The 12,768-nt window shown below is 37.6% G+C and overlaps 1 protein-coding gene across 1 annotated transcript in view; it reads right to left on the bottom strand.

The window, feature by feature from the left end:
• The window catches only part of NEK10 (NIMA related kinase 10), a 90,623-nt gene that overhangs the window by 62,918 nt on the left and 14,937 nt on the right, over positions 1-12,768 (bottom strand). The window contains 5 exon segments of the mRNA XM_063390851.1: positions 303-378; positions 10,845-10,941; positions 11,128-11,249; positions 11,861-11,906; positions 12,491-12,625. Coding sequence (XP_063246921.1) covers positions 303-378; positions 10,845-10,941; positions 11,128-11,249; positions 11,861-11,906; positions 12,491-12,625 — 476 coding nt within the window.

Genomic DNA, 12,768 nt, shown 5'->3' with positions numbered 1-12,768 from the left:
TAATTGATACTGTTTACACACATCTTTTTATAATTTAAACACACATTTCTTTATCTATAAGGATATTTTATATATAGATACATAAGTTACCACACTACAGCCGTTAGTTCATTTTTGCAGCAACTTAACCCACAGTAACCACCATGTGTTAAGAACAGGCAACATTCAAATAGGCAGCAAACCAACTATTGTAGAGCAGCTTGTGACTTTGTTCCTTATTCCATTGCAATTTTCTATCTGCTCCAGGAGTAACCATGAAGATGGAAGTCACTGGACTAAAAGTTATATGCAGGAATACTTACCCTGAGTATAGGATGGTTCCCACTACTGATGCAAGTTTGCAGTTTTCTTGCTTTTGCTTTGCAAGCCCCAAGGCAGCTACAATAATTAAAGAAAAAAAAGACAAAAATATTCACATCTCAATAGCTACCTTCTCTGCATGACAATCAGCAATCAGTCACAACAGCTGAAAATTTGGGGGAGGGTGGAAGGGAGGTTTGGGGTTTTTTTTATATCTTTTACATTTCACAGAACTGGACCATATTATCTTTTTATCTCCACATTCATCAGCAACTTACACTTGAATCAGGCCTATCTCCTTCAAAAATCCCATAATCACACTTCCAATGGTTTCAATCTAAACTATATGACCAGTTTGGGGTTTCTATTAATAAATTTCAAAAACAGTAGGACCATGGTACATATCCAATAAGCAGTGATCTCATACTAATCTCTAGTAATCTAAATTTATGGTAATTATTTTTCTTTCCTTGAAATTATGACAGTTGGAAAGGGTGGACTTTCCAAGAAATTTAATTCCAAAGGAGCATGGGGTGAGACAGTGTCTAATAATTTGACAGTTCATGTTCAAAGATGGCATTTGGTAAGAAATAATGCTGAATCTTAGCCTTACCTTGTGAAAAAGCTGTAGATGTAGATGATTATGTAATTATGTTAATATAAGTGCCTTGTGTAATTATCGGGTAGTCTTTCACAAAATGTCACACAGAGTATTTGGAGATTATATTTTTAACCAAAGATCCATGCAAACAGTTCAGGTTTGTATTTTCCAATTCAATACTCTCCTGCTGCCTCCACACAACAATGCAGCTAAGATACATGACACCTCATTAAGTCCAAGCACAAAGAGCAGAAAACACTATTGTACTTGATAAATCCTGATAATAATTCCTGTATTGGAATACTACTTCAGATGAAGATTTGTATAGTAAATAATATTGTTTAAAATATTCTGACTTCTGTTCTACTTGGACAGAGCCCATAACATGCCTATTCCAATTGCTTTCACTGTGACACAGTTCATAAAAATTTTATTTCAAAATGTTACTACTCACCTAAAGAAGCTGGAGATCAGAAGAAATACAGGTAAGAAAAAGTAGTTTCTGTTGGCTCTGGCTCTCACAAGCCTTCAGGGTCTGAAAAGGAGCAGTTCTTGAATTCAGGAAGGGCCTTTGATGAGAAAGCCAAATCAAGACCCTCAAGCCACAGATCATTTTTATTTGAACTAAATGTCCAAAGAAGGACAATCTCTGCAGTCCTTGGAAAATGTAAATAGAAAGAATGCTAAATTAACAGGATAACCAAGAAGCCTCCCTTTTCCCTTGAGTTAAAACAGTCTCAGGCAGTTCACTCCAAGAAATATTAATCCCCAAAGGACCAGAGGTTTTTTACAATGTTGATATTTCCCTGAATTAATTAGGATGAACCATTCTAAATTCCTTCCTTTGGACTTCTTCAAACAATATTTGACATAGGAAGAGTATTCAGACATTACAACAATCAATAAATTCAGTTCCTGTTGCTTGAAAGTTTAGTAAAGAAAAGAAGAGAGGTGAACATCTCAGTTCTGGAAATAGTGGTTTATTTTATTACAACATGAGTGATTATCTGGAGAAAAAAAAGAAAGCAAGGGAAAAATCAGCCAGATGGGGTAAATAATATTCTTTTCCTTTTAAGCTCAGGTCCTCAGGAATGGAGGGATAAAGTCCTTTAACTGGCAATTACTTTTTCCAAATTCGTCTAAATGACACCAGCAAGAAGCTCCTATATACAACTGGTCCTGCCAGAGCTAAGGAATGTAAAGAGGAATGTAAAGCCCAGGACAATCAGCTTCACGTTAAGCATATTTTTTTTTCTTAGCTTTTTCAAGCCTATAATAGATATTCCAATGAAAAAGAACTGCCAACTGTTGAACTACTCAAACTAGTGACGTTGCTTCTTCTAATTTATTTAAGCATCTGTCTTCAAAAATAAATTGGTGTACAACTTTTAATACTCCATGATTATTTGGTATGTGATGCCAAAAGTTGCTACAATAACCAACAAATTGAGAACTGTGACAGGCCTGTCTCACGTATCATTAAATGAAGATATGACCAAATAGCAAGGTTGTTACCATGAGTTTTTCCTGGTTTGCTGAGCGTTCACATTAAAGGAGAAATGTGCAGTTTCTCACGCTGGTGAATTGTAAACACAGGACCATGTTTTATAAATATTAGCAATGTTATGAATTCCTTCTCCAAGAGAAGGGGAAGTTGAATGACAGCCTCCTAGACCAATGTGGCAAGATAGGTAGAATTCCTTCCTCCAATCCACAGGCCTCATAAGGAAAGTATAAAAGTAGTTTTTTGTAAATAAACCGGGTCTTCTGCCCTGCATGCTCTGTTGCACCCAGATCTGTGTCCCCAGACTGTTTTCTGGCTAGGCCTCCGCGGTGATACAAGGTCACCCCTATTAATTAGTTTTACTTTAATTTTTTAAAATTTGTTAAGAAATAGGCAAACAACCATACAAGGCAATCCTCAAACAGGAAGAAAAATTTAAACAATAAGATGTAGTCACAATCCTTTCGATTCTGATCACCCTCCTTCACTTTTTTCACTTGTTTACCCAGTTTAGAGTTGCAGGATAAGTAATAATGAAGCAAGGTGGCTTCAAAAATGATTAACAATCTGTGGAAGAGGGCATGAAGGAAAGACAGAACAATGAAAATAGGAGTAGGATGACTTGGCTAGTATCTTAACTTCCTACTGAATAGTGTCTGCAGCTTTCATGATAGCCAAATTACAGAAACTTTCTAAATCTTAGCAGTCTCTTCAAATGAGCATTTTAGATACTTGCAATGTCTTTTACTGTTTTATTAAGAGAATCTGGATTTTCATTTACTGTTTCATTGGCCAAAATTTTCAGCTAAATGTATCTTCTGCAGTATAAACAAGACAAAATTTATCCAGATACATCTTAACAACACTGACTTCATATTTGCAAGTTTGTTGCCTTAATTTATATCTGAACCCTATTTGAACATGTCATTAATTTCTCCTAAAATCAAATATGCACAAAGACCAAAAGCATAGCAAAAATGTATTAACAGAGTGTCAAATTCATCCAGTATATGAGTGTCAGACCTCACATCAGATTTTCACTGTGTACCCACTGAATAGTTTCTTCTTCTACCCTGAAGGGTTAAGGATGAGAGAAAAACCCTTTGCTTCTCTTCAGAAATTCGCAATCGTAATCAAGCAAGTTTATTAGCAACTTACTGAGTTACAGTGATTTGGAGTAAAAATTAGAACTCCAAATCACTGTAACTCAGTAAGTTGCTGAGTTCAGTAAATTCCCCATCAATAGAATGTGAACAGAATTAACTTCTCTTCGTTCCCAAATAAACGTTTTAGCTATTCTATCATTCTCCTTTCTGTGTGCTTTTGTCAATGCTTTATAAACAATCTACTGCTAGTTATGTGAAGCTTGAAACTTCTGCACTAGGAACCTAAGCACTGATGCACATCTAGAACTGAGATTTGTGGGGAGATGATTTTCAGAATGTTTGATTTACAAAGGGAATATAAAAAAGTAGAAGATTCCACTCCATCTATTATGAAAGTAACTTTAAAAATAAAGTTCTACAAGGACTTCCTTGAATGTCAGTGTGAAGGGTAGCAATTCTGATTATGAATATTAGTTAAATGAGCCATGTAATCTGCTAAAAAAAAAAATCACTGATTCAAGTGAATCTGAGCAATGACTGACACACAACAGACACTGGTTATATCCACTTTATCTCATGGCCACTGCTTCTCTGGGCATGGAGCAGAATCCAGAGCCAAAAGGTGTTTTATTCAATGCACTCTACAAGCAAATATTCTGAATTACAAAACTAATAGGTAGCTTTTTTCTAGCACCCAGCAACTCTTTGAACTTTCTGAGTCACATTCAATTAACCATTCTGACACTCCATGACTGCCTACTATGATTAGAAATTTATCCAACAGGTGAGCTGTCTCAAAACTAGCATTCTGCTGCTATATAATCCTGGGTTGAGACCCATACAGATTCTTCCAGCTGCTATTTTATCATGTGTATTAAACATTAAACAGAACATGCTTCCTAAAAGAGAGTATGGTACCCCTCACAATTCTCCTTGGTATCAGCTCTGAAAAGTGTCCAAGTGATTCCACACAGCCCTCCGACCATCAAGGTCTAAACCTTGCTGCAACTAAATGGCACTGAGGAAAAGTGATGATCCACAGAGTCTTCTGTTTTGTGCTACAAACAGATGCAGCTATGGAGCACTAGACAGAAATACACTCTGCTAGAAACAAAATACAGCTGCAGCAAAATATAGCTGCAATAAAAGCAGATACACATTTTCAATTTAGAACTGTAACTTCTCAATGTCTTATATAAAAAGGCTGAGCAGATTAAAAGGAAAGCCACAGATAATATTGGTTCAGTGAATCTCTAAGCCCCTATAACAAAACAACTTTCATCAGGCTGCACCTAAAATTCCACCTTTTTTTGTGTGTGTCTGAAACAATACATCTGACTTTCAATCTGACCAGAAATGTACTGTTTTGGTAATACTTTTCTATCAATTTAGAATGAGATATTTTATGAAATTGCAGGTTGCCATGATTTCATATTTATATTTTCATAGCAGTGGTAGCTCAATCAATTATGATTAAATGCTGTACCATCATAAAAGATGGCAGTTATGGACCCCTTCCTATGGAACTTATGTCAGAAATTAAACAGAAAATGAGTAGGGTGGGCAGTTCTAGAGGCTACAAAACAACATCATGCTTAAAGTTCTCTACAGTCAGAAACAACCTGGCTAGGATCAGATTGTAAATATCTATTTACATTTGCAACAACACACGCCTTTAAAGAGCCTGATAAAGATTAGGATAATTCAAGTTTAATTGACACGTAAAAGATGTCCTGGCAAATACAAAACAAATTATACAATCGTCACATTAGAATGAAGCATCTTCTGGGCTTAGAACTTTCATCTTTGTCTTTCTTAAGTTTAAAAATGAAACAATAAAGAAAGATCTGAATAAAGAAAGTATCTAACCACACACATTACTTTAGAAAAAGAAAACACGGTGCGACTATAAATATTTAAAAATTCTTTACACTATTATCATAGAAAGGTTTGAGTAGGAAGGGACGTTAAGATTATCAAATTCCAAACTCCCTGCCATGGGCATGGACACCTTTCACTACACCAGGTTGCTCAGAGACCCATCTAACCTGACCTTAAATACTTCTAGGAATGAGACATCCAAAACTTCTCTGGGCAACCTGTTCCAGAGTTCCACTCTTCTAATCCTCTTCACAGCCTTCCTCTGGACTGACTCCAACAGGTCCATGTCCTTCTTGTGCTGAGGACCCAAGAGCTGGACACAGAACTTCAGGTAAGGTCTCACCAGAGATACCAAATATCTCTGGTATTTCTTTTTCAGTGACACCTATACACATGATATTCAGAGACTAGATGAGGTCCCTCAAATTTAATCTTGCATTGTTCCAGGCCAGCTGCAGATTTCTTTGTATGAATTCTAGCTTTCTTTCACCACAGGTCCCTGCCTACAAACTTCTGCTGGAATTGTTCTACAAGGGCCGCCTGCAGAACATTTCTCCAGGAAATCAGGACAAACAAGCATGATTCTTCAGCAGGTTTGTTTTCCACTCTGACAGCAAAGTGGGAGTGTCTCCCACTCTATGCACTCCTATCCTTTTCAACCAACATAAAAGCTGAAACTGAATAAGAGATCTTCAAGGGATTTGGAATATGAGTGGACACATTCTCACATCCTTGGTATGAAATGACTGTCTGTGAGTCCAAGAATTTTCTTAAAGCAGTTCAGTGGTGTGGCAATGTTGGAGAATTGTTGCAGAATTAAAGTCTGAATCTCTAGGTCTTTCTCCAGTGTATTGATCACTTCACTAAGTTTTTTTAAATTAAAATATACCATAAGAGCCTGAAACTAAGGCCCATCTCTAAAGACAGTATTTTTAAAGAACGTTAGTTACAGACGAATGATCTGCCTTTGTTATACTGTCAGCCTGCAGACTCCCAGAGCAAGAGATTAACAAGAGTTACTATTTCCAGAAGGACTGACTGAGGAAAAGAAAATAGAGCAGTATTATAGGATTCTTTTATAAAACTAAATCATTTCAGCTATATCCCACTTACATAGTCACCCAACACTACTTCACAGGTAGCCCCCTGGAACATTACTCTAATTAGATGAAGGCAAGTTTGGGTCAGTTTTGAGATTTGAAAGACTCCAGAAAATTTAATTCTCTCTATTTAGGATGAGTGTGCAGCTTGTAAACACAGAAGAACAATTTTTAGTAGATCTTAGAGCAGACCTTCTCTTTTTATAAAAGCTTACAGGATAAATTCAGAGATTTCTCAACATTTTAGCATATGCTTCACATTCATCTGACATTTGGTAGTAACTTTGTCATGATTTAACCCCAGCCAGCAACTAAGCACCACACACTCAATTCTTCACCTTCCCCACTGGGAAGGAGAACTGCAAAAGAGAAAATAAAACTCAAGGGTCAGTGTAAGAACAGTTTGATGACTGAAATAAATTAAAATATTGTAATATTTCAGTATTATAATATTATAGTTTATTATAATATTAATAGCAATTGTAAGTAAAGGAAGGAGGGACAGATTAAAACCTCAAGAAAAACAAACGATGCTCACTGCATTGCTTACCACCTGCTGAAAGATGCCAAACCAGTTCACGAGCAGCCATTGGCAACCCCTGTCCCCAGTTTATATTGTGGGAATGGCATTCCATGGTATGGAATATCCCTTAGGCTAGTTTAATTCAGCCATTTGGGATGTTCCCCACCCCCAGCTTGTTGTGCAGCTCCTCGCTGGCCAAGCACAGGAAACCGAAAAGTCCTTGATTTACAGTATACACTCCTCAGCAACAACTAAAACCTCCGCGTGTTATCAACATTACTCTCATACTAAATTCAAAACAGAGCACTGTACCAGCTACAAGAAAGAGAATTAACTGTATTCCGACCCAAATCTGGACAAACTTTCACAAAGAAAACTTGAAATGTACTAAATGGACATTTACCCTCAATTACTGTGAGATATAATCATTAAGATCACAAATGCTCCAGTTTTGGCACACATGCACTGCAGGAGTTAGGAACAATACCACAGCACGCATCTACGCAGAACATACTGACTATCATCAGAAATAAAGTAAATTAGTCTTAATTTCATTAAGGGTGTAACAAAAACAAGGCTTAATAAAATTCAGAAATAATAGATAAAAGTTCTTCAGCTCTCCCCAAAAATTCAATAGGTACTACACTTGTACTAGTTATAGGACTAAATAAAGTGAGTGTTTGTTTAAATACTGCAATATTTGCTGTAGAAATGAACCAAATAAGTTTCTGTTCTTCCAAATTTCCTGAACTCCAGTAAATCTTTGACAGAAATATAAATGCTTTTCAAGGGCAATTTTGAGCTTACACTTGAAATTACATTTAGACTTCTGCATATTTAGAATGGACTAAAGATAAGGAAAGGTTGTTGAGACAAGAGTGCCCCTCAGTGGCAGCATTCTGATATAAAATACAATTATATGATACTTTAAAATCATATTTTGAACATTTATTTTCATCTCTCAAGGAAAAATGCACTATTATATGACATTCTTTTAAAATTGCATCATTATTAAAAATCCGAGGGGGTTTAGAACATACAATTTAATAATGAATGAATTTAAATACATCATGAGGTAAAAATATTTACTATGAAACAACAGTTGCTAAATATTTATAGCTAAGTGTTTTGTGGATGGGTGTACACGTGTCTACAATTTACTGCTATATTTAAAGAAGAGAGATGGAATTTTGCATCTTCTCACAACAATTCCACAGCATTCAAATTGTTTATTTTCTTCTGTGTCCTGAGCAGCAAGAAAACATGCAGTAGTTCTTTGAGAACTTCAAGAACTACAGGATCTGAATTTCCTGGAAGACTTGCTGTGTTTACCAGGTTGTATTAATTCACTCAAGACTAAAACTATGCTATGCTTTTTACTGTTCACACAATATTGATTTCAGAGTCAGTCCCAGGACCTGCCTAGGTTCTTTCCTTCACGCTGTGGTGATTACAGAAGCATACATCAAGAATATTCACTACTACAGATGTATACAAAGAGCACCATACTGCAGCTGATCTGGGAACAACTGAATGATACCATACTGGCTTGAAAGCAAAACCAGTGAGACTCCAAGTCAGAAATAGAACTTAATAGACAGAGAAGAAAAAACAAAAAACGGTAAAAATAAAATAAGATAAATGCAGTAGTACAAAGGACCACTGACAGAGTCAGAATGCAAACCTGTTGGTCAGGGTGTTGGAAGCAGTCCAAAATAAGTCCTCCTGGAGTGACAGATGTAGCTCCGTTGGAGTAGAGATGATCCTCAAGAAAGAGTCCAGTTGTCCTCTGTGACTCCAGTGGAAACAGGTTCTCTTGGTGTTCAGGATTACAGGTTTTATCCTGGTGGAAAGGCTTTAGCTCCTCCCACTGGGTGGAGTATCTCCCAATGGAATGAGGGAATGTTATCAGTCATGTGAGAGGCCTTAAATGGCCCATTCACAGGTGATGTCCCTCGGAGGAGGATGGGTGGAAGAGGAGATAAGGAGGCACTGCCCTATCATGTGTTATCAGTTGTCCCATTAACAGAAGGCATCTGCCCTCTTCCCCCCTAGAGTTACAAGAGATAAAGAATAATATCTCCCAACTGGGTTCAACAGATGAAAATAGAATACGCATTTTTGATTACATTTTTCAACCCAAGACAGGTACTAAAAAATTTCATGGCAGAATTGGAATAGAATAAACAGCTGTTATACTTTGTATGTTCATTAGCACTTGTTCTATAATCTGGTTATTTCAATATTCTTGCTAATATAAATAAAAGCAGGCCTTGAAGCATAACCATAGTTTAAATATTTTAAAGCTAAATCATCTCCTCCATCATATTTGCCATGCATAGCTGCAAAAAATACTGCCACGGCTGATGACACATAGTTTGCATTAGCAATTATTTTACTTCTGTGCCTGGTAAGGTCATGGAACAGATCTGCCTAGAAGCTATGCTAAGGCTCATGTAGGACAGGGAGGTGATTTCAGATGGTCAGCATGGCTTCAACAAGGGCAACTCCTTCCTGATCAGCCTAGTGATCTTCTGTGAAGGAGTGACTACATCCGTAGACAATGGAAGGGCTACAGATGTCATTTATTGAGACTTCTGAAAAGCCTTTTACATGGATCCCCATGACAGTAATTAATGAGTGGACAGCTAAATTGATAAAAAAATGGTTGGGTAGTTTCATTCAGAGGGTAATGGTCAATGGCTCAAAGTCCCAATGGGCATCAGTGACAAGTAGTGTCCCTCAGGGGTCCACACTGGAACTAGTGTTATTTAATATATACATTAATGACACAGATGGAGTGATCAAGTGCACTCTGAGCAAATTTGCAGATGACACCAAGCTGAGTGGTGCAGTTGGCACACCTGGAGGACAGGATGCCATCCAGAGGGACCTGGACAAGCTCAAGAAATGGGCCCATGGGAATCCCATGCAGTTTAACAAGACCAAGAGCAAAGTGCTGCACCTGGGTCAGAGCAACCCCCGTTATCAACAGAGGTTGGGAATGAAGAGATCAAGAACAGCCCTGGGGAGAAGGACTTGGGGGTGCTGGTGGGTGAGAGGCTGGACATGACCCAGCCATGGACACTCACAGCCCAGAAAGCCAAACGTGTCCTGGCTGCATCCAAAGCAGCGTGGGCAGCAGGGGAGGGAGGGGATCCTGCCCCTCTGTGTCTTTCTGGTGAGACCCCACCTGGAACCCTGCATCCAGTTCTGGGGTCTCAACACAGGAAGGTCATGGACCTGTTGGAGTGAGTCCAGAGGAGGCCACCGAGATGAGTAGAGGGATGGAGCACCTTTCTTGTGAGGAGAGGCTGAGAGAATTTGGTTTGTTCAGCCTGGGAAAAAGAAGGCTCTGGAGTGACCTAATAGTGGCTTTCCAGTACCTGAAGGGAGCCTCTGAGAAAGAAAGAGAGAGACTTTTAACAAGAGCACATAGTGACTGGACAAGGGGGAATGGTTTCAAACTGGAAAATAATAGGTTTAGATATTAAGAAAAAAATTCTTTACTGTGAAGGTGGTGGGGTACTGGAGCAGGTCATCCATCCCTGGAAGTGTTTAAGGTCAAGATGGATGAGACTCTGAGCATTCTGATCTAGAGAAAGGCCTCCCTGCAGGAGGGGGTTGAAAATAGATTATATTTAAGGTCCCTTTCAATCTAGTCTGTTCTGTGATTCAATGATTTCACATAACAGTATAATAATGCAATGATTTACTAGCTTCCAAGTATGATAACCAAGGAATCTGAAACCTTCTCAAAGTTTCAATAAAGAAATGCTCCTCAGGTACATCTTCAAAAATTGTCTTCAAGCAAAGCAATTCTACTAACTAATTGTAACTTTGTCTTTATCTCCCAACATGACATCGTTTGGAGTGAGATCTCAAATCCTGTTCTCTTTATGCAAATAATTAAGAGCTAGAAAAAGCTTAAAAACAAACAGAAAGAGCCTTACAAAGATTCTTAATTACAACCTAAATAAAGGCACATTAAATTTACATCTCTGTATTAGTGACTGATTTAATAAGCATTACTTAGTAATTTATTAGCCTAAAAACATGGTACTGCTAATTACATGTAGGAAAATTCTGGCAAATAGAATGGAGGCCCTTACTTGGATAAATATAGGCCATAGTCTGTCTTCTGTAAACTGTTGTTGCTTTTCCTTCAAAGAGTGAATGTGTTGTCCCAATGGCAATCCCTCTGTGAGCTTCATGACTATGTACAATCTGTCATCTCATAAAAGAAATCAATACAACATAATATTTATACAGAAACCATTTTAAAATAGAGTACTTGAGGTTAAAATGTATTTTAAAAGCTGTTGTTTTTTACTCTTTAAAAAATTTATTTGTACAAATAGATACATCTTAATCTAGTTCCACTCTTTTTTGCTCCATTTTTTGCTCAACTTGTGTCACAGAACTATAAGGAAATCACTGCCTGATAATCACTCAGCAGGCAGGTGTATGTAGATAACTCTTTATTGAAAAGAAAATTAAAACAACATGGCTGGCAATTTATATCATTCACTCTACTACTCCCCATGGTTTTTCTCCCTATTTAGCATTTCAATTGTAAACTTTGGATCTTTAGAGGAGAATAAAGATGCTTGCTACATGTTTACATTGCATCTTGTTTTACTGATAGATAAACAAATAAAAATATTATTTCTCATATTTGTTTTTAATTTTTAAAATAATATAGACCTGTTTGAACTTGTAGCAGTTCCAGAAGAAGGATTATTGCTCAAGTTGACACACTCCTGCCAAGCTGTAAGTGGTTTTATTATATATTTCTATTTCTTCATTATGTACAATGTGGTTATTCTCTGCATTTATACTCACTTTCCAAGAAGGCTCTGTAATACCATACAACATTTGGATGATAAAGGTACAATGAGAAAAGAAATGCAGATGCTTAGAACAGTTAAACTGATGGCACAGCATTTAAAATGTTTAGCTACACGTAGGAAGGAAGGATATTACAAAGACTCCATAGACTTGTTTAGGAACTCTAGTGCACCTTCACCCAAATGCAGAGAAACGTTGCACATTACTAAAGAAATCAGGAGAAAAATAGAGTACTATTCCTGGCTAAACACCCCTAGCTCCCTCAACCACTCCTCATAGGGCTTGTGCTCCAGACCTTCTACCAGCTCCAATGCCCTTCTCTGGACCAGCTCAAACACCCCTATGTCCCTCTTGCAGTGAAAGGCACAGAACTAAACACCGGGTTCAAGGTGCTGCCTCACCAGTGCTGAACACAGGACTACCCCTGCCCTGGTCCTGCTGTCACACTGTTGCTGATACAGGCCAGGATGCCATGGGCCTGCTTGGGCACACTTCTGGCTCAGGTTCAGGCAGCTGCCCACCAGCATCCCCAGGTCCTTTTCCACCAGGCAGCTTCCCACAGGAGAACTCACAGTTAATAATTCAGAATGCCAACATATCAAAACTAGAGTTCATGAGACACACCTGCTCTTTGATGATGGTTAATTCAGAGACAATATTCTTTACACTGGTGTCTCTATTTTTGCCATTTCCAAATCCTGGATTGTGTAAATTGACTTCTTTCATTGCCAGGAGATGTTGCCCATTACATTTTCTAACCTATAAACAAGGTAAAAACTTTGTACAATAAATATAGGATGGGGATAGGAAGAATGGTATTATGGCTACCAGATTAGTTATCAGAGTCCAAACCTTTCTCACAGAATTTATAATCACAGCTTTTTTTTTGTATGATGTGATTA

This window comes from Prinia subflava, chromosome 1 (genome assembly GCF_021018805.1).
Source record: "Prinia subflava isolate CZ2003 ecotype Zambia chromosome 1, Cam_Psub_1.2, whole genome shotgun sequence".
Taxonomy (NCBI): domain Eukaryota; kingdom Metazoa; phylum Chordata; class Aves; order Passeriformes; family Cisticolidae; genus Prinia; species Prinia subflava.
Note: the sequence above shows the minus strand (reverse complement) of the source record. Positions and strands in the feature narration are given on the sequence as shown.